We start from the raw sequence: 23,006 nt of genomic DNA on the forward strand, positions 1-23,006 counted from the left end.
GACATTGTATTTTTTTTTTTAAAACTATTGAACAACTTTATAAGATATATAAAAAAATAACCTGTTAATTACGTTGTAGGTAAAATATCTTGTTTAAAGCAAATATCCCTTAAAGATTGTATTATTTAGAAATAATTAAAAGTTTGACTTGTTTTTAGTGGGTCGCTCAAAGTTTTTATTATTTTTGACAAATTTTCCTATGTAAAATATAAAAGACATTAGCCATTCTTCCTTCAAGCTCTATTAAACATACTTTTCAACAATAACATCTTTAGAAATGCTAGGAAACCTCTGAACAACCTTCTCTGCAACATCTAAACGAGCTGAATGAAAAGCAATCGCCTCTAATCCTAAAAGAGGTTGTTGAAATTCCCTATGAGTGAAAAGAAACAGTCTTTTATTAGAATATGAATGTCAACACAATGCCTTATTCATAATAGTATTATTCACAATAGATACCATAGTAGGTGTCTACGATGTCGGATACTTAATGTTAGCTTAGCTTTGGAGACAACAACTTCAAAATGATTCTAACAAACCCTATAAAAAAATAGAATACTATGCAGGTTCATTTTTGTGACTTTACAAATTTTGAATAAAGATACAATTCAGCTCAGAAACTCCACTTACTTTTGGTATGTTGGATAGTATTCAATTCAAGAATAGTATTCATGTTATTTGTTAATTTATGAATAATTTTCATGTTATTTGTTAATTTATGAATAGTTTTCATATTATTTGTTAAATTTGGTTGTTGTTGTTAAATATATATGAAATTGATTTTGTTAAGTGTGATGATTGATATTCATTATATATTTAATATATTTTCCAATTGAAGAGTGATGTATAGCAATCTTTAGAAAAGGGTACCTAAACGAGTCGTTGATTACTACAATAAGATTTTCAATTTTGTTTTATGCGTGTATTTTTCATTTTTTAATTTGAATATAGTCAAATACTCTGTACCCAGTGTACCTTTTGTGTTCTTTCAGCTCCTGATTAGTGTTCTTTCAGTTCCTGCTGTTGCACATTATTTTAATAATCTTAATGATAGACGACTAAAGTTTTCTGTGAGTAAGGAAAATAAACACCTCGATATTGACACCAAGCAATCTGCTGTTAGAGCTTCTCATTCCGTTGTCGCACTTAAATCTTACAGTGGTAAATAAATACTAGAAATAGACATCTAATAAAGGGACGGAGGGAGTAACTAATTGTTATATTGCGCACTAACATGCGAGGTACCCAACATATTGTAATTAAAAATTAAGAATGTTTGAGTATTTGTTTGTCGTTATTTCATATCACAAGCCTTTTATATTGAATTTTAAAACGAAGGACTTTATTTAAACCTTTTGAATCAATAAGATTAATTGAAAATGACATCGCAACATTGGGTGTTAGGCAAGCCTAACTCATTTGAGATATTCATTTCATGTGGTATGATTTTGTTTTAGGCAAATGAGGTTTGTTTGGTTAACAGTAAGTAAAGAGACATAAAGTAAAGGTGACAAAAAAATATTAACCTCAATACTTCATTAGTCATAAGGACTTACAATAAATGAACTAAGGAGGGTTATCAACAATTCAATAATGAATGAATTAGCAGGATTAAAAAAAATTATATATAAATGAAGTTCAAAGGACTTACAATAAAATGATCCAATTTTGTTGGCCTCTATGAATCATTGCATAGTTCATATGTATAAATTATATGACATTGCCAATTTGTTGGTTGTATGTTCTTGTTTAGTGATTGTGTTTTAATAACCATGATTGCATTTGTTCCACAACAGAAGAGTAGGGTAATAGAAACATTCACTTAATTTTTTTCTCTAAGATATTAAGCTTGTAAATTAGGAAAATAGTTAGCGGAAGAAGAGGAAGGGTCGTGAGTGGAATTAGGGAAAGAAGAGTGAGAGAGCATACTCCACAATTTTAGAGTAATTTCATTTGCATTTTGGAAAGTTGCTACAGTATTTTAAGTTTTATACACTCAAAACACTATTCATAGGATATTTATGCAATTAGCCACTTTTACAAGGTAAGAAATACTCCCTATGTTTTTAAATACTTGATCCATTTCTCTTCCCTTAGACACGCATGCCGATGCTAATCTTTGACCACTAATATCTTTAATTATCAATAAGTATAAATTCTAACAATTGAAAATTAATAACCTATTTATTGAGATGATTCCAACAAGTACCCACAAGACTATATTTTTTTTCTTATGTATAAATCTCAAACATTAGTCAAAGCAGAACAAATGAATAGTGCAAAAAATAGATTTGGAACAAGTATTTATAAACGGAGGGAGTATGTTTTTCCAACTAGCCATATATCTTGACGGGAAATAGATAATTTGTGCAGGTGAGGAGGACTTGTATCAATGTTCTGGTACATTAATTGATACTGATGGTAACTGTAATGGTATCATTATAACTTCGATCCTTGATAAAGATGGTAACTATAATGGTATTATTATAACTTTGGCCAATTTGATCCGGCGTGCTACTAGACAAAAATTAGGTTTAAATATCATAGCTGACAAGCTCAAGGTTAGTGTTTATTTATTTATTTTTTTGAAGTTTTGGTTGTGCTAGAAAACTGAATTTTATTATGTAAATTTCGGCAATGTTTTCATTCACCTTATACAAAATAAATATTATAGTCCCTCCGTCAATAGTTCTCCCAACTCAATGTTGTGAAACAAAAAAAAGCAAAGTTCAGAATGACTTTAAAACAAAGGAAGTACTATTTTTTAGGATTTTGGTTTCTCAATTTCTTTATTCGTTATAGTGAGAAAGTCTCCAGTTACCAATCAATTATAAAACCAATCAAACTCAAAATTTCATCATATTTGAAATGGGATTAATTATATGTATAGAGAAACATAGTCTCTATTTGAACGAGTATTATTGTTTTTTCAGATTGTTGTGAAGCTTACAAATAGTAAATCATGTCACGGAGAGGTTTGTGCTTACGAATTTCACTATAACCTGGCTGTTATAAGTTTTAAGGCGAATTATGAGTTGTCGATTGTAACACTAAGAATAATAAATGATTGTCTCAATGTGAATCATTCAAACTTAATTATTCTCACGCCCAGTGATGCCCTAGTAGCTGTAGGGCGTTATTTTGCTGAGCCATTTGATCTCATGGCTGCTCCTGGAGAATATAGGTCTAATTTAAACCACGTAATTATACATGTTAGTTTCTTATGTTTAAATAAATATCTCCATTTCATGTTATTTGCAACAAATGAGTTTGCAAGATTTGCAAAACTTGTGTGTGAAATAAAACCGAAAGAGAAAGATAGAGATGTATGTGATAAAGACAAAAAATAGCAAGAAATGACTACTTAAAAAGGAAAGAATTTTTTTTTGTTCTACAAGAGTTCATAGTTATTTTTTTAATAATACAAAATAGAGGTAGTATTTTATTTACATTTTCTCATACTTATGTTTCTGTTTGTAACATTCTTGATCGAAGTGAATATGACGGTATAGAGCACTTCATGGCGACTTGCTTAATTACAAGAGTATCCTTTCTCCTCTGCTTTTGTCATTTTTCCTACCTACCTATTTGTTTTTGTGTTTGTGTGTGTAATTCTATTAAAATTTGTCATATGTTTTAAATTGTGAGAAGTTCTACCATTTACTTTTGTGCTAATGTATGCACAATTATCTTGCTGTTTTAAATATAATATGGCTCATAATTCTTGACATGGAAATATGGACTGCCTTTTCATGACTATTCTACTAATTATTACTTTTTGGTGTAGTGTGGTGATAGGGGTCTGCTTCTCAATCTTAATGGTGAAGTCATTGGCATTGCATTCTATGATGTCACTTTTACTCCTTTTATTCCCATAAATGTGGCTTACAAGTGGTGGGAACACTACAAGACTTATGGGTATGTTTAAATGTATATGTTTTCCATAAAAGTAATATACCAGTACATTTTATCAATCTTATGCGAGTATTTAGGATAGTAGGATGTAGCTTGAAACATGTGTAATTAAAACTGACAAATTTTTAATGTTTTTTATGGAAAATTTAATTTGAAAATCCAAAACTATCCTACTAAATAATATTTTTACTAATCTATTGTATGATATATATCCTATTACTAATGGTAAAGCTATTTATCCTAAATAATGGTATTGTAATAGCTACCACATACAATAAGATAGATATCGCCTTTCGAAGGAGATCGAAAAATCTTCCTTTCGAGAGAGAAATTATTATAAACCTAAAATACAAACAAAAAACAAAAATAAATCTAATGAAACTAAGAGTGTGGCTTTCCACTAGTGAAAATTGATGGAATCCCCTTAAAAATCAACAGAGGCTATGGTTTAACAGAGAGGAGATATTAATTTTTAATTTAACTAGTTTGACTTTTGTTGCTGAAAATTTACTCTTAAAGCATAAACTTTTTATATAAAACTCAATTGGCAATATCTAGAAAATAATTTAGAAATAAGCAAACTGAAATAAAATCAAATACATAAGAAAAATGGTAAACTGTTTTTGAGAAAATTAGATAAATAATACCATAGTGACAGCTAGTGTATAACTTTGTCATATTGCTTGACATTAGCCACAATGTTTGAGAGTAGTAGTAGTAGGGTGGGTGAACTCCTTGAGAAATCCTCATGTTGGTTTATCTAACCACTTATGGGATTTCGGCGTTCAAACTCAGTGATGAGTACTTTTCACGTTATGATTATCGAGTAAGGGGAAATGTTGAAGAGTCACGTAATTACCCCTTTATCTAAAATGTTTTTAATAAAAATAATTCATTTCGTATTTCAAAAATCACTCATTTCATATCCTATTTATGGAAAATGTCCAATTCAGTTTAGTATGGTCCATCATCTGGTTCCAATAATCGTGTAATTGAATAAGAATCGAAAAGAGTTTCCAACGATATATTATAAGCCCAATTTTAATGTATAACGAGGAAGTTATTACCAAAACAAAATATTGGCTTTTATCGACATTTATATATGTGGACCCAATGATCAAGTGGAGGGTCCATTAATTTTAAATAAAATTCTAAAATCATTAGGATTTATCTTAATTTTCTATAATTATGTAGAAGGTTATTTTAAGTTCTAAAGGCATTAGGATTAATTATTATCTTGTAGAAGGTTCTAATTTATCCTATTTTGAAAAGATAAATGATTATGAATTCTACATCGGATAAAACAAGTGTTTTAATGGATTTAAATCTGATTTAATAAAGATAAATATTGATATCCAACAAACCCAATTTGATTGGAAGTCAAATTCTGTATGAAATCTTATCGTACGGAATTTATCGCACCGCGACAGATCCATCACGTATCGATTGGTTTATCGTGATACCGATAAAGTCATCGCGTCGCGATCACTCTATCACACCGTGATTAATCCTATTTTACTCCGAGTTGGTAACTGACTCGTATTTTCTTCTTTTTCAGTCGTTTTCTCTATAAATAGGGACGATTTTTCCCGTTTTTAATATACCCACAATCACCAACAATCATCATCAATAATCTCCTTCTCTCTTTAAGATAAAGCTTATTCTTTCTCTAACTCTCTTGATTTTCAATACCCTTTTCTAAATCTTTTTCATAAACACATACATCATTCGTCCTTCACGAGACACTAATACACCTAGTAAAGTTTGAAGTTACCTTAGACCTCGACGTGAAAGGTTGATAGTTCTGAGGGTTTGGTCCCAAATCCATATTTCAATTAATTTTATTTTGATTGAAAATTGTCAAAAAAATACAAACTTGAGCAATCCGCCAAAAACAAGTCAAACTTTTAATTATTTTTGAATAATACAAACTTTGAGGGTTATCCGCTTTAAACAAGTTAAAACCGATTAGTTACCTCATGAATAGGTTATATAAAACACGTGACAATGTATTATTTTTTTAAAAACTATTAAACAACTTTATAAGATAAATAAAAAAAAACCGATTAAATAAGTTGTAGGCAAAATAACTTGTTTAAATCAGATATCCTTTAAAGTTTGTATTATTTAGAAATAATTAAAAGTTTGACTTGTTTTTAGCGAATCGCTCAAAGTTTGTATTATTTTTGACAATTTTTTCTTGTTTGGTTTAATATTTTCTTGAACTTAATAACGTGTGTATTATTTTAAAAGAAAGAGGTACGAGGCTTTAAAGTAAGTAATTTGATTATTTAATTATTTTATTTCTTTAGGAACCATGTTTTGATTATTATATTAATTTCTAGTATTATGTTAAGATGCCTTTATTGCGTTCTAGTATCATGTTAATTAATATTCCTAATAACATGGATATTCCTAGTATCATGTTAGGGTAAAGCTTTGATTTTTTATTATTAGTGACATGCTAGGATTTGTTATTAATCATGTTAGTATCATGCCTAGGATTTTACTAATAATATTATGCTTTGACTAGATTATTATGATAATGATGATTTGTTGTGTCGATAATTATTGTTGCTTGATATATTATTATTATTGCTTGATCATGCCCTCTCTTGCAAGTTTAAAGTGAATTTGTAATTGAAATCACGCTTAATAAGTTAATTAATAATTTGATTTAGGCTAATGTGATGTAATTTCAAATGATCGCAAATAATAGATTTATTTGTGCATTAATAATCAACCAACGTAGATTAAACATGATTAGGACTAATTTATTGATTTTATGTTGATTAGAAAGCACACATGAATATGAGAAGAACAAAGTAGAGGCTTATTTAGGGCGGGTTCAATCTCTTTTAGGTTGGATTCATACCATCATCCCTGAATATCCAATCATGATTCATGACCACTATGGAGTTAGCAATATTTGTGATCGTGAATTGGGTGCAACCTTCACACCCGTGGACGGTTTACAAGTTCCTAAAACTTGTTGTCGACTATTTTGCTTGAGTTTCTTTTCCTTTGGACGCCACTATGCTTAAATGCATGATCATAATGGGGTCAAAGTTTGGTGTTTGAAATATTCCCTATAGACACATATGGGCATATTTCAAACTGAAATTCCATGGGTCTACATTTAAGGAACTATTTTGCTGCTAGGACAAGCACTCTAGTGAACCACTTCAATTGGTTTTCACTTTATATTTGGCAAATTCACTTTGATGGGACACCGCGAGTTAAGAAAAACTCGCTTCCATGGTTTGGTGAATTCAACATTCTCGGATGTACCCTTTGTTGCACAGAGCGTTCAATCAGGTAGATGGAGCATGAATTCCCATAGGGTTATGTCCATATGTAGAACACATGTGGGTTTCAGAAAAGTGAGAAAAACTCAATCAAGAAGTAGGACCGAGCAAACAGTGCTAAAAACTAGTCAAAATTAGAACGCATATTTCTGGCTTGGTATTGGAAGAACTTGGTGCCAGCAAACAGAGGCCGGCGCCAACAATTTTGCTTTGGCGCCTGACGACAGAAACTTTCGCCTAGCGCCAAAGTCAAATTAGTAGCGCTAAACTCTGTTTTTTGACGCTAGTTCCTACATGCCTCAGCAGCTTTCACTGCTCGATAAAATTTTCCAGTTTCGCGCAACATTATTTCGGTCCTAGTTGTGAAAGATATTTCTCAAATTTCCTACGTGTAAAAATCCTATGTTTTAACTCATTACGGATAGTCTTTCCAATGAGATCTTTTTTTATGCATATGACAATAATGTTAATCAAAATTACGCACATGAAATACTTAGAACTTTTCGAGTCTCATCCACTCATTATAAATCATTGCCAAAATAAATTTCAGGAATTAAAACAGAAATCCTTCCCAACGGAGTCGCCAAAAAATGTAGGGAATATTTCATGCATTACCCCAAATTTGAACCCCACTGTGATCATACACTAAAGTACGGTGGCGTCCAAAGAGAAAGAAAATAGAGCAAAAGAGTCGCCAACAAGTTTTAGGAACTTGTAAACCGTTCACAAGGTGAAGGTTACACCCCTTAACGATCTAGGAGATCGTCAACTCCAATAGGTCTGGAACCATGACTTGTACTTCGGGGATGAAGGTACAAATTAAACCTAAAAGAGATTGAACCTGCTCTAATAATAGGCCTCTACTTTATTCTGATCGTATTCATGTGCGCTTTCTGACTAACATGCAATCAATAGGTTAACCATAAACCTGTTTAATAATCTATGTTGGTTGAATATTAATGCACAAATAAATCTATTATTGGCGATCACTTGAATTATAATCAAATTAACCCTAAACAAGATATTAATTATCTTATTAAGCATGATTACAAGTATCAATTCCCTTTAAACATGCATAAAAGGTGTGATCAAGCAATAACAATAAATATCAAGCAACATAATACTAACAATAAATTATAATAATTAATAATAATAATAATTATCATAATAATAATCATAATCATGTTAAAGCATAATAACAGCAAGATCCTAGGCATGATACTAACAAGATTAATAACAAACTCTAGCATGTCACTACACATTAAAAATCAAAGCTTTAACCCTAACATGATACTAACATGAATATTAGGAAGAAAATAGGAAGCATCGCAATTGTCATATTTGATATTAAAGTTACCCTAGACATGATACTAGGAAGATCAAAATGCCCTAACATGATCCTAGGAATCATAATAACAACCTAGACATGATTTCTATATCATAATATCAATAAATCAATTAAAGCAGTTACTTGGATGTCTCGTATCTCTTTCTAATAACAAAATACACACGTTAGTAACTTCAAGGAAAATATGAAACAACAATTAAATTAAATAATAATTAAAATAGAGATTTGGGACCAAACCCTCAGAAATATCAAACCTTTCACGTCTAGGGCAAAGGCAACTTCGAATTATGCTAGGTGTGTCTAGTGCTAATGTATGAGGAATTGTATTTGTAAATAGCTAGGCTTAATAAGAGAGAGAGAATCAAGAATTTATTGATGAGAGTTGGTGATTATTGATAGTTGTTGATGGTAATTAGATGAGAAAGATTGATGAGAATTGATGATTGAAAACGGAATTTTAAGAGGCTATTTCTAGAGAAAATCAGTCAGATGGATAAAAAAACAAATCAGAGTTTCAACGAGAATAAAACTCGATTAGCGTGAGACGCTGGTCATTAGCGCCAAGGATTGGCGCCTGTTTGGCGTCAGGCGCTAATAATCAATTTCACGCATTTTGTTTTTATCATATGTTTTGATCCGGAAGTCCAAATAAGGCATATAATATGTCGTTGGAAAGCTCTTGAAGTATACTTTCCAACCCAATTTGAATCAGATTAAAATATTTGGTAGATAAAAAGATATGGCCGAAATAGTAGGACGGTGTCAGGTTTGGATAGAGTTTCATATCTCATTCATATCTTTTTCGTTATAACTCGGATTTAATATTATAATATATCATTGGAAAGATAATTTCAAGATCTATCCAACCATATAAAATTTGGATAAAGATTATGAGGCACGAAAATAAAATATGACTATCTTTGAACATCTTTAAATTCGAATAGAATTAGGATTTAAGAAAAAGGAAAGTTTTAAAAAAGGAAAGTTTTTATTTAACTCAAATTCTTTAATCTTATCTTATCAAAAAGGATAATTAAGATCTTTTAGAAAATTATAGAAGCTTCTAATTAATCTTAATTAGTTTAGGAATAGGATTAAACCTTTGGACCCTCCACATGATCATTGGGTCGTAGGTAAAATCCGGTTTGCGCCCAGTTTAGTATTTTGGCCATAACTTCCCCATTATTCATCAGAATTGGGCTTATAATATATCGTTGGAAAGGCCTTTTCAAGCCCCATCCAACTACACTATTATTGGACCCATAAAATGGACCAAACTTAACTGGAATGCACGTTTTTCATAAATAGGGTAAGAAAAAAATATTTTCAAAAACAGAAAGAAGATATATTTTAATAAAAACATCCTCATTACTAGACTTTTCACACTTTTGCTTTGTTTGATAGTTAAATGACATGAAAGGTATTCATCACTAGGTTTGATTTTGGGGAGACACATTTGGTTGTCTACACGTGTAAATCAAATTAGCTTGAACTACTCTTGCCAACTCATCAGGTGCACCAAGAGCATGGTGCACCCTGGTGTATTATTAAACTTTCAGTAAAATGAAGGAGAAAGATGGTCAGAAGTATATTTTAATGGGCCATGAGATTAAGATAAGGAAAATAGTATGACTTTTAACCCCTGACAGGATAAAGTCATATCACTTAGTAAAAAATATTTCCTAATTTCCTCTAACTATGCAGATTGGGAAGAAGGGTCAATCCTCAAGGAAACAAGACTTCTTATTCCTAATTAAATAAAATAATCTAGATTATAAAGTGATTAAATTATAGATATAAGGAACTAAACTAAGGGAGATAAAATAGGGAGAAATCAATTAGTAAAAGCCTAGGGTATAGGTTCACCAAACAATAATATTCCAGGGTTAAACATAATAATCAATCATCAATTAATCAGATCATAAAGGGCTTTCGCTACGTATTACAATCACAGATTTTATTTACTGATATTAAATCTCATCTCTCGAATCTCGACTTAACCATTTATAAATTAGTCCACCCATTGAAACTAAGCCTAAACATAATTTCTCATCTCTCGAATCTCGAATCAATATTGCATAACTCATACAATTAAACCAGGCCTAATCGAATTGCCTAGCATTATATAAAGCAATAGGAAATTAATCAAGCATTGACAATCAACAATAATAAATTACCCCTTCATATTATTTATGGATCCCCAAAAACCCTAGAAAGAAAACTACTCACGCATAATTAAATCTAAACTAATCAAAGCAATTAAACAAGACATGATGAAATAAAGAAATTAAATTACTGAAAATAATAAAGAAGAAATCGTTACCAAAATTAACGGAAATAATGAATTGTATTAAGCACAAGGTTGCAGAGTTGTAGAGAGAGAAACAATAAGAGAAAACTAATCTGAAAACTAAGTAGAGAGAGAATCTAAGAGAAAAAGGTACTAAATTTACTTAACAAAAACGTATTTATATTGAACTCGAAAATCCTAAACTTAAACGAACTAAAAATCGAGCTTAATTATCTTCCAAAGACACACGCCCGGTTGGGAGCGCCTTTTCTTAATCAGGTCTTCTCTCGTGCCCAGTCGGGCGCGAGATCGGGCGTCATGCACTCTTCTGCCCCGGCTGGCCGAGTGCACCTTCGGGCGAGACCATCATGGCCGGGAAAGACCATCTTGGGCACTCTTGGACTGCGATTGGGCCCCAATCTTTTGGCCCAATCCGGATTTCCTCCTTGGGGCTTGACTACTCAGTCCAATTGCCTCGGTATTTCGGTCATGCTCCTCCAATGCCCGTAGTCCCTTCATAAAATCTCGGGAAAATGCTCCAAATGTGCAATTCCCTGCAAAACTCAATCAAAACTACGAAAATAAAACAACAATTAGTAATAAAAGTGGCTCTAAAGAGCCAAAAACACTACCAATCACGACCATGGGACGGGGGTAAAATACTATATAAAATAGACATATTAAACTCCCCCAAGCCAAACCTTTGCTTGTCCCTAAGAAAAGAGCTCATCAATGAATACATAAAACATGTCTCACCCCATATAATCAAAATCAAGAGCAACCAATTCATGGAAAATCCAACAGGCATGCATCAACATCAACCAATCTTATCCATCCAATCTCTCATCTCCAACAATTGTCAAATAGAGCAAACCACAAGAACATATAGAATTCATGACTAGTTCTCACACACTCAACTCTCATTTATGTGGTGAGTAAAATATGTACTTGATCGCTCTCCATCCCAACCCCTTTATGTGAACAATGCCCTCCCAAACTCACAACACTCGTGTGTTTAAGAAAACATGCACTCAACCTAATAGTCGAATCGGAATATGTCAAGTCATTCTTTGCATTGATAAACAACTAATTCCACATTTACACAACTCTATGCACAAAGGTCGGAAGGTCTTTAAAGCTTGTAATGTAAGGCTAGGGTGAAAGGTAGGATAAATTTGGGAAAATGTGAGAGTAAAGCCATGCTTAAGGGAGCCATATCCTAATAAAACCCAAAGTAAAAAACAAGTAATGATCATATCATCTCCAACACAACTCAACTCCTCCAAAAATTCACCAAACAACTCCAATCATAACAAACAAATCGCAACACTTGCAATTTCACTCACAAAAATATAACAATGTAAACTTGAGTGAATAACAAACTATATTTTCCAATGAAACTCAACTTTCAATTTTTTTTTTCTTTTGATCTTTTGATTAACCTCCAATTAGAACATTTGAACATATAACAATTTTTTTTCTTTTTGCTCTTTTTTTTTTCTATTCTTTTGAAGTTCACTTTTTTTTTTCTATATATTTTTTTTCCATATCATCATACTTCATTTTTTTCAAAGAAATTTAACTTTAAAGATCATCAAAAATAAAGTACAATCAAGAACAAAATCAATTCTTCATATCCACCCAAATTGTGCAAATAATATGCACAACGTACTCCCTCACCTCACTCACTAATAGCTCCCCCAAGCCAAGATTGGGACGAGTAACCAATGGGGAAAATCGGCTTGTAATGTGGCTAATAAACAACAAAAAGTCAAGGCAACAACATGTGTAACAAGAAGGGAACAAATGTATCTACAATCATCTGAAGGTCACCTAAAAGAACAAATGTTGTCGTCCTCCTTAGTGTGCATAATATTGATCCATACAAACATTACTCAAAGTTGCAAACCAATACTCAAATTCATTGACATACCAGGAACTAACACACAATTCCTAACCAAATCAACTAGTCAAGCAATATATTCACAAGTAGTTGGGCAAAATTGACGCATGTTAAGATATCCAAGCAATCAAATATCAAGTCATGGCTAACCTATCCATAATGATCATCATCATATACCAAGAATCAAACAATTTTCAAGTATGGGACACAGGGAATTATGATTTACAATTCATTAGAACGTATTTTTATTTTTTTTATATATTTTTTTTTTGTATTTTTTTAATTTTTATTAAAGCAATAAAACTACACTAGAATGCAATAAACTATACTAAAACACACCAAAAATAAGAGAAAGAGAAGAAGAAAGATACCAAAATCCAAAATCTCCCCCAAGCCAAGATCAGACAATGTCCTCATTGGCTCAGGAACTAGCCCAACATGGCTAATCATCCGCCTCATCATCTTGGAAGCCAAAACCGCCGTCGCTACCACCTGCACTACCAGCAAAACTACCACCAAAATATTTAGGGTTATAAGTCCCCCCTCCCCCAGAGGCCCCCAAAAGGAATGTCTTGACCATATCTATGAAAGGCCAAATAGTCTGTGTTAACACCATGGGAGGTGGGATCAACGTATCCTTGGGGTGGTGCCTGAAACCAGTCAGGGTAGAGAGCATCGTTGGGAATAGCACCTCGACGAGCATAATCATTAAACATAGGGAATAAAGCCCTACCCTGGTTCCTCTCAATATAACCCAAACGTTGGTCGATAGAACCAACCATCTGCCTAATCTCCCCATAGTTCCCCTCAATACGGTTTATTGTCTGCCCTATACGCTAAAGGTCCCATACGGTCTCTATGTCGTACTTAGGGGAAGTTGGAGGCATATGAGGTGGGGAAGGTGGTATCATAGGCTCCGGCTGAGGTGGAGGCATATGAGGTGGAGGTGGTGGAGGTGCATGCCCCTAGGCATGGGAAACTAAAGCAGCATAAGTATAAGAATCTTGCCTAGGGGGAAAGGCGGTCAAATCGGGGTTAGGAAGGGGAAAATAGGCAATGGTTGCTCCATTCCAACCCTAACACACCAAAAGGGGGTTTTGCCATCCATCCTAACCCAACCTAGGTCCTCTAGATTCCTAGTGGTCAAGTAGGTTCCCCCCCCCCCCACAACTAGTGAGACTGTGGGCCCTAGTCTCACTAAAAATGGCCTTCTTAATTTCTATCCTAGTAATTAGGCCTCCTAATCGGATAGGGGTACTAGCTGTGTTAGAAGCCGTGGCATGCATACTCAAATGGTGTATGATAAACATACACATGTTCAATTTACCGTACCCAAACACATAATGGCCAATAACATCTAGCTCGTTGGTTTGGGCATTGTGTGGCTCATTCCTACCTAGGAAACAAACACCTGAAAATTGTTGGAAAATTTTAGGAACGGGGTGATGAATAGGTTGGGCACTATCATGTTGAGTGGTTGGGGTGGGTAAACCGTTTAAAGCGTGATAAATATCTCCATTTTATAGTTTTCATGCCAATGGTGGGGGAGTTCTGATTCCAAATCAAACAATTTACAAAATTCCACATAAGTTAAACTAATATTCCTATTGTTCAACCTAAAATGCAAATTTAGTCCATTTTTTCTATTTACAACATTCAAAGAGGAAAGAAATTCACAAGTCAATTCACGATACGTAGGATAATGCATGTCAACAAATTTTTTCATTCCTATATCGTTCATGAATCGTTTAACATAGTCATATAAACCTAGAGAGTCAAGAGTAGGGCGGTGTAACCATCAAGAAGGGATTACCTCATGCTCATTGTAGACACCCAAATGTGTCTCCCGAAAACCAAACCCAGTGATGAATACCTTTCACGTCATTTGATTATTGAACGAAGTAAAAGTGTGAAAAGTCTAGTGATGTGGATGTTTTTATTAAAATATCTCTCTTTCTGTTTTCAAAAATGTTTCTTCTTTCACTCTATTTATGAAAATGTCCAATCCAGTTTGGTTTGGTCCATGATAAGGGTCCAAAGGTTTAATCCTATTCCTAAACTAATTATAATTTATTAGAAGCTTCTTTGAGTTTCTAAAAGATCTTATTTATCCTTTTTGAAAAGATAAAATCAAAGAGTTTGAAATTGAATAAAACTTTCCTTTTTTTTAATCCTAATTCTATTCAAATTTAAAGATGTTCAAAGACAGTCATATATTATTTTTTTGCCTCATAATATTTATCTAAATCTTATATGATTGAATAGATCTTGAAATTATCTTTCCAATGATATATTATAATATTAATTCCGAGCTATAACGAAAAAGATATGAATGGATTACGAAACTCTATCCAAAACTGACACCCTTCCACTATTTCGGCCATATCTTTTTATCTACAAAAGATTTTTATCTGATTCTAATTGGGTTGGAAATTATACTTCAAGAGCTTTCCAAAGACATATTATATGACTATTTGGACTTCTGTATCAAAATATATGATTAAAAACAAAATCCGCAAAAAAGTTATCCCAGCGCCAAACGACAGGTCTGTCGCCTAGCGCTGCTCCTGTCGTTTGGCGCTAACTCTTGTCGTTGGCGACAAGAGGTCTTTTATTTCGAATAGGACTCGAACTCTTTTCTTTCGATTTCCGTGCTATTTTTTCTATAAATAGGGGTCGCATCTCCCTGTTTTTAATCATTAACAACAATCATCTCTCTCTCTAAAAGCTAGACACTTTCTCTCTCTCTCTCTTTTTCTAAACCTTCCCTTTTACAAAATTCCTCATACATTAGTTCTAGACACACCTAGCCAAGTTCAAAGTTGACTTCTCCCTAGACGTGAAAGGTTTCCTATTTCTGAGGGATTGGTCCCAAATCTCATTTCAATTATTTAATTTAATTGTTTTGATTTGTTATTTTCCTTGAAGTTACTAACGTGTGTATTTCGTTATTAGAAAGAGGTACGAGGCATCGAAGTAAGTACTTTAATTGTTTTATTGATCTTTTGATATAAAAATCAAGCTTAGATTATTATTTTGATTCCTAGTATCATGTTAGGATGTTATATTGCTTCCTAGTATCATGTTTAGGGTAATAAGTAAAATTTCTAATATCAAGTATGATTATTATGATGCTTCCTATTCTTTCCTAATATCATGTAAGTATCATGTTAGGGTTAAAGCTTTGATCTTTAATTTTTAGTGACATGCTAGGGTTTATTATTAATCTTGTTAGTATCATGCCTAGGATCTTGCTAATGATATTATGCTTCAACATGATTAATATAATTGTGGTTATTGTTGTTATGATTAATTACATTGTTGCTTGATATATTGTTATTGTTATTGCTTGATCACGCCTTTTATGCATGTTTAAAGGGAATTTATACTTGTAATCACACTTAATAAGATAATTAATAATCTTGTTTAGGTTAATTGATTATAATTCAAGTGATCGCCAATAAAAGATTTGTTTGTGCATTTATATTCAACCAACATAGATAAACAGGTTTAGGGTTAACCTATTGATTGAATGTTAGTCAGAAAGAGCACATGAATATGAGAAGAATAAAGTAGAGGCCTATTTTAAGGGCAGGTTCAATCTCTTTTAGGTTAAATTTGTACCTTCATCCCCGAACTTCCGGTCATGGTTATAGACCTATTGGAGTTAACGATCTCCTGGATCGTTAAGGGGTGTAACCTTCACCCTGTGAACAGTTTACAAGTTCCTACAACTTGTTGGCGACTCTTTTACTCTAGCTTCCTTCCCATTGGGCGCCACCATGTTTAAGTGTATGATCACAGTGAGGCTCAAGTGTGGGATGACTTGAAATATTCCCTACACACATAGAGCTTTTCAAGCCGCTCCCGTTGCGTTTGGGTGGTGATTTAGATGGTTGGCCACTATGGAAGTTACAAATCCATATCATATTCTTGGTTTGATGAAGAACTCTTCCCAATCAACGTTCTTGCCCACTTTGAAGCCATTTGCAAATATGGATTTAGAAAAAATTTGTTTGGAATTGGGAAATTTTGGTATAGGAATGTAGAGGATGAAAAGAAGAGAAGAAATATGTAAGAATTTTTGAATTTGGGTGAGAATTGGAGAGGAGATCTTATAGAGAAGGTAGAAATTTAAGGTTTTAGAGAGAGAAAGTATGGTGAAAATAAGAAATAAGGAGGAAAGAAAGGAGGAAGAAGAAAAAAGAAAGAGGGAAAAGAATCGGGTTGGGTCGCGCCTGGTCGGGCGCCACACCGCCCGATCGGGCGATCTGATGCAATATTTCGAATTCTTCTTGCGCCCGTTTGGGCGCCAACTCGCCCGATCGGGCGAGTTCCCTTTCAAATTTATCTTCGACTCTCGCGCCCGGTCGGGCTCCCTCTCGCCCGGTCGGGCTCCCTCTCGCCAGATCGGGCGAGAGAAAGCTCTGTACTCGCCAACTCTCGCGCCCAGTCGGGCGAGAATTATTAATTTTCCATCCTTGCTCTCGCGTCCGGTCGGGCGGAGCTTCGCTCGGTCGAGCGAATTTCCTTGGTTTGGACTCTTACTCTCGCGCCCGGTCGGGCGCGCTACAGCACTGAGTCCGATTTTTTTTCTTCTTTTCTTGTCTCCTAATTTGACTAACTTTTTCCCATCAAACCTATACAAAAATTCATAAAACTCATTAAATTCCCTCCTCTCTCCTCACACTAAGAAAAAGAAAGAAGACTAAACTAGAAAGCAAGAAAATACTGGTTGCCTCCCGCAAAGCGCTGGTTTATCTAGATCACGCATGACCCTCTTACCACATGTTAATCAGGATGAACTGGAATCGATTAGGTGAAGTAATTCAACTGCACCAATCGTAGCTCCTTCATGGTATTGCTTAAGTCGTTGGTCATTAACCTTGAACTCGTTACAATGCTCATTGACCAATTCCACAGAACCAAATTTATTTGCCCTTTTAACAGTAAAAGAACCCGACCACCTTGACTTTAACTTTCCAGGGAAAACTTTAAGTCTAGAGTTGAACAACAACACCTTATCACCCTCTTTATATTCTCTCAGAAGGATCGTCTTGTCATGCCATCTCTTGGTCTTCTCCTTATAGACACGTGTACTATCATAATCCATCAACCTAAACTCATCAAGTTGATTAAGTTGAAGAAGCCTCTTTTCTCCCGCTAGCTTAGCATCCAAATTGAGCTCCTTAATAGCCTAATATGCCTTGAATTCCAATTCCACCGAGAGGTGACATACTTTACCATACACAATCCTATAGGGAGTAGTACCAATCGGGGTCTTAAAAGCAGTTTTGTACGCCCAAAGGGTATCATCCAACTTGTCACTCCAATCTTTCCTTGATTTTGCTACCACCTTCTCTAGAATGGCCTTAATATCACGGTTAGAAACTTCAACCTGGCCACTCGGTTGGGGATGATAGGCTAGACCTGTCCTATGGTATACACCATACTCTTTGAGGAGGGTGTCCAACTTCCGCTCATGAAAGTGAGATCCTCCATCACTGATTATTGCTCTAGGCACTCCAAATCTTGGAAAGATGGTTTTCTTGAAAAGCCTATGGACCCCCTTGGCATCATTGGTAGGAGTGGCAATGGCCTCAGCCCACTTGGATACATAGTCAACGACGACAAGTATATAGTGATTCCCTCTTGAAGAGAGAAAAGGTCTCATGTAATCAACACCCCAAACACCAAAAATTTCAACTTCTAATATTCCAGTTTGAAGCATCTCATGCCGCCGCAAAATATTGTCAGTCCTCTGGCAAGAGTCACAAGCCTGCACAAAAGTGTTAGCATCCTTAAAAACATAGTGGGCCAATAAAAACCCAACACATTAATCATGGCCACCGTTTTGGTGGGACCATGATGTCCTCCATACAGTGAGTTGTGACAACTGGTAAGAATATTGTGAACTTCCCATTTGGGAACACACCTGCAAAATAATCCCTCTGCACACTCACGAAACAAAAAAGGATCATCCCAAAAGTATTGATTAACATCATACATGGACTTCTTTTTCTATTGGTATTGGTAGGACAAGTCAAGAGGTAGAGTTCCACCCACCAAATAATTTGCATAATCTGCATACCAAGGGTGTTTCTCTACAACTGCTTACAAGTGGTCATCAGGGAAAGAATCATCTATAGGGAGAGAATTCTTACCCTCATCATACCTGATACGTGACAAGTGGTCTACCACAACGTTGTCTGCACCTTTCTTATTGTAGGGAATATTTCAAGCGTTAATCCACTAGCTTGAACCCCATTGTGATCATACACTAAAGTACGGTGGCGTCTAAAAGGGAATAAGATAGGGCAAAAGAGTCGCCAACAAGTTTTAGGAACTTGTAAACCGTTCACAGGGTGAAGGTTACACCCCTTAACGATCCAAGAGATCGTCAACTCCATAAGGTCTTGAACCAAATAGGGTTTGGGGATGAAGGTACAAATCCAACCTAAAAGAGGTTGAACCTGCCCTAATAATAGGCCTCTACTTTATTGTGATCGTATTCATGTGCGCTTTCTGACTAACATGCAATCAATAGGTTTACCCCTAAACCTGTTTATCTTTGTTGGTTGAATATAATGCACAAATAAAACTATTATTGGCAATCACTTGAATTATAATCATATTAACCCTAAACAAGATTATTAATTATCTTATTAAGCATAATTACAAATATAAATTCCCTTTAAACATGCATAAAAGGTGTGACCAAACAATAAATAAAAATAGCATCAAGCAACATAATAAAAATATAATAACAATAATAATTATGAAAATATAATCATAAATAAAATAATCATCATCAAAATAATAATAATAATAATAATCATAAATTATAACAATTATAATCATAATATTATAATCATAAATCATAATTAAAATAATCATATCAACATTAAAGCATAATAATAGCAAGATCCTAGGCATGATACTAACAAGATTAATAGCAAACCCTAGCATGTCACTAAGCAATGAAAATCAAATCTTTAACCCTAACATGATACTAAAAATCATAAATATTAGAAAGAACATAGAAGGCATCATAACAATCACATTTAATATTAAAATTACCCTAGACATGATACTAGGAATCAAAATAACAATCTAAACATGATCTCTATATCATAACATCAATAAAACCATTAAAGCACTTACTTTGATGCCTCGTACCTCTTTCTAATAACAAAATACACACGTTAGTAACTTCAAGGAAAATAATAAACAAAACAATTAAATTAAATAATTGAAAGAGAGATTTGGGACCAAACCCTCAGAAATTAAACCTTTCACGTCTAGGGCGAAGGCAACTTCGAATATGGCTAGGTGTGTCTAGATCTAATAAATGCGGAATTTTTATATTTGAGAGAAGCTAGTTTAGAAAAAGAGAGAGAGATGGTGAATGAGTAAAGAGAATGAGAATGAAAACCGGTTGTAGGTGATTATGGATGATTATTGATGAAAACTGGTTATCGAAAACGGAGTTTTTAATACGTTATTTATAGAGAAAATCAGCCAAAAAGATAAAATATCAAAACAGAGTCCGGAGCACCTGAAAACAGATTAGCGCCAACGCTGGCTTATTGGCGCCAGGCGCCAATGCCTGGCGTTAGGCGCTAATCCTGTTTTTGACGCGTTTTCTAAAATCAGATAAATTTTGCCGTACAGGAGGATAAAATCGTATCTTTTCCTCAAAAATGTTCTTTGATATTAATTAAAACTCTGAAAAGTCAACAAAATCAATTTATCAATGCTAATTGAATTAGGGATTAAAAGAACCTTCTAGAAGAATCTAGAAGACTAAAACCATTCCTAATTGCATTAGGAATGATAAATCTATATTAGGCCCTCCCCTAGATCATTGGGCCGCACATAAGGCTCAAACCGGGCCCAGTTTAGTAATTTGGCCATAACTTCCTCAATATTCATCGGAATTGGGCTTATAATATATCGTTGGAAATCTCTTGTCAAGCCCCATCCAACTACAATACTATTGGACCCATATCATGGACCAACCAAATTGGATTGGCTATTTTCTTAAAATAAGTTTTCAAAACAGAGAGAAGAGAAAAGAAATTAAAAATATCCGCAACACTAAACTTTCCACACTTTCACTTCATTCGATTATGATTCGACATGAAAGGTACTCATCACTGGGTTTGGTTTTGGGGAGACACAAATGGGTGTCTACACTTATCCTTAATCTCGACATCAAAATGTTGGAGCAAGAGAACCCAACGGAGGAGCCTAGGCTTTGATTCTGCCTTGGCAATTAAATACTTCAAATCTGCATGGTCAGTAAAAACAATTACTTTAGAACCAACTAGATATGATCTAAATTTTTCTAAAGCATAAATAACAGCAAGAAACTCCTTCTCCGTAATGGCATAATTGACTTGGGCTTCATCTAAATTTTTACTTGCATAATAAGTAGCATGTAAAACTTTGTTCTTTCTCTGTCCTAGCACGGCACCTAACGCGAAATCACTTGCATCACACATGATCTTGAAAGGAAGAATCCAATCGGGTGCAGATATGATGAGCGCCGATATCAATGCCTGCTTTAACCTGCAAAAAGCCTTAAGACACTCGTTAGTAAAATCAAATGGGGCATCCTTGAGTAAAAGTTGAGTTAGTGGTTCAACAATTTTAGAAAAATCTTTGATATAAAGCTAAAAAAACCTCGCATGACCTAAGAAACTTCTAGCCCCCTTAACATTGACTAGAGGAGGCAATTGCTTAATCACATAATTCTTAGCCTTATCTACCTGTATACCCTTATCAGATACAATATGACCAAGGACTACTCCCTCTGTCGCCATAAAGTGACATTTTTCCCAATTTAATCCTAAGTTACATTCTTCACATCTTTTCAATATTTTAGTGAGATTTACAAGGCATGCATCAAATGAAGATCCATACACAATAAAATCATCCATAAATACTTCCATGATAGACTCTATGAAATTAGAAAAGATACTCATCATGCAACATTGAAAGGTAGTAGGGGCATTACATAAACCAAAAGGCATTCTACGATATGCAAAAGTACCATAAGGACATGTAAATATAATCTTTTCTTGATCTTTAGGGTGAATCGGAATTTGGAAAAATCCTAAATACCCATCCAAATAACAAAAGAACTTATGATTAGCCAACCTCTTAAGAATTTGATCAATAGAAGGGAGAGGGATGTGGTCCTTTTTAGTGGCGATATTTAATCTACGATAATGAATGCACATACGCCACCCTATAACAGTTCTAGTGGGAATCAATTCATTTTTATCTTTTTAAATCACAGTCATCCCACCCTTTTTAGGAACCACCTGAACAGGACTTACCCACTTTGAGTCAGAAATAGGATAGATAATACCTACATCAAGTAATTTCATCACCTCTTTCTTGACTACTTCTTTCATATTAGGATTCAACCTCCTCTGGGGTTGAATACATGGCTTCTAGTTTTCCTCTAAATGTATCCTGTGCACAAAAAAATCAGGGCTAATACCCTTGAGATCATCAATACTGTACCCAATTGCCCTTTTGTGGGTTCGAAGAACCACTAGAAGTTGGGAAGTTTGTGGGTCATCAAATGTCATACTAATGATCACATGGTATAGTTCCTGCTCATCAAGAAAAACATATTTCAAATGTTAAGGGAGAGGTTTTAGTTTAGGTTTCTTAACCTCTGCAGGTTTTGATTCCTGAACTAATTTCACTACCCTCATGGTCTCCTTAGGATCAAGCTCTTCTACTGAAAGAGCTTTTTCAACAGTATCCACCTCATCACTCCAAATGCTTGCATCATCTGCAGATAAATCTTCACAAAGAACTTCCTCCAAGGGATCCCTTGCAAGAACCTATGGTAAGCTTTCTTCACAAATTTCATCCATTATATCAATGACATTAATTAAACAACAGTTTTCTTCTAGCATATGTCCTTTTAAAACCTTCCCTAAATTAAAAGTGATATTATCATCTCCTACAAAAAGGTTATTTTTTCCATTTTTAACATCAATGATGGCTCCTTCAGTATGAATAAAAGGCCTACATACACTAGTAGAAAAAACGTTATGGGAAGCGGTTCAAACCCCCTAATGGGAAGCGGTTCTGAACCGCATGGGTTTAGGGGGCTTGCCAATTGCCATGTAAATGGCAAGCGGTTCATCACCGTCCATTTGGGGGGAATGGCAAGAGGTTTGGCGCCTAAACCGCTTGCCATTTGCACTTGACATA

General features: G+C 34.2%; 1 protein-coding gene across 1 annotated transcript; it reads left to right on the top strand.

Annotated features, from left to right (window-relative positions):
* The first annotated feature begins 560 nt into the window (after nucleotides 1-560).
* LOC145643081 (uncharacterized) lies at nucleotides 561-3,928 on the top strand. Its single transcript, XM_081694245.1, has 5 exons — nucleotides 561-566; nucleotides 993-1,161; nucleotides 2,374-2,561; nucleotides 2,934-3,200; nucleotides 3,788-3,928. The coding sequence occupies exons 1-5, from the start codon at nucleotides 561-563 to the stop codon at nucleotides 3,926-3,928; spliced, it is 771 nt and encodes a 256-aa protein (XP_081550371.1).
* Nucleotides 3,929-23,006: the final 19,078 nt, after the last annotated feature.

The sequence above is a fragment of the Chenopodium album genome, chromosome 8, assembly GCF_948465745.1.
Source record: "Chenopodium album chromosome 8, dcCheAlbu1.1, whole genome shotgun sequence".
Taxonomy (NCBI): Eukaryota; Viridiplantae; Streptophyta; class Magnoliopsida; order Caryophyllales; family Amaranthaceae; genus Chenopodium; species Chenopodium album.

Excerpts from the sequence above, each read along its gene's own strand:
- LOC145643081 (XM_081694245.1), top strand. Across the intron at positions 1,162-2,373 it reads CGCACTTAAATCTTACAGTG|GTGAGGAGGACTTGTATCAA; the intron begins GTAAATAAATAC and ends TAATTTGTGCAG. Across the intron at positions 3,201-3,787 it reads ATAGGTCTAATTTAAACCAC|TGTGGTGATAGGGGTCTGCT; the intron begins GTAATTATACAT and ends TTTTTGGTGTAG.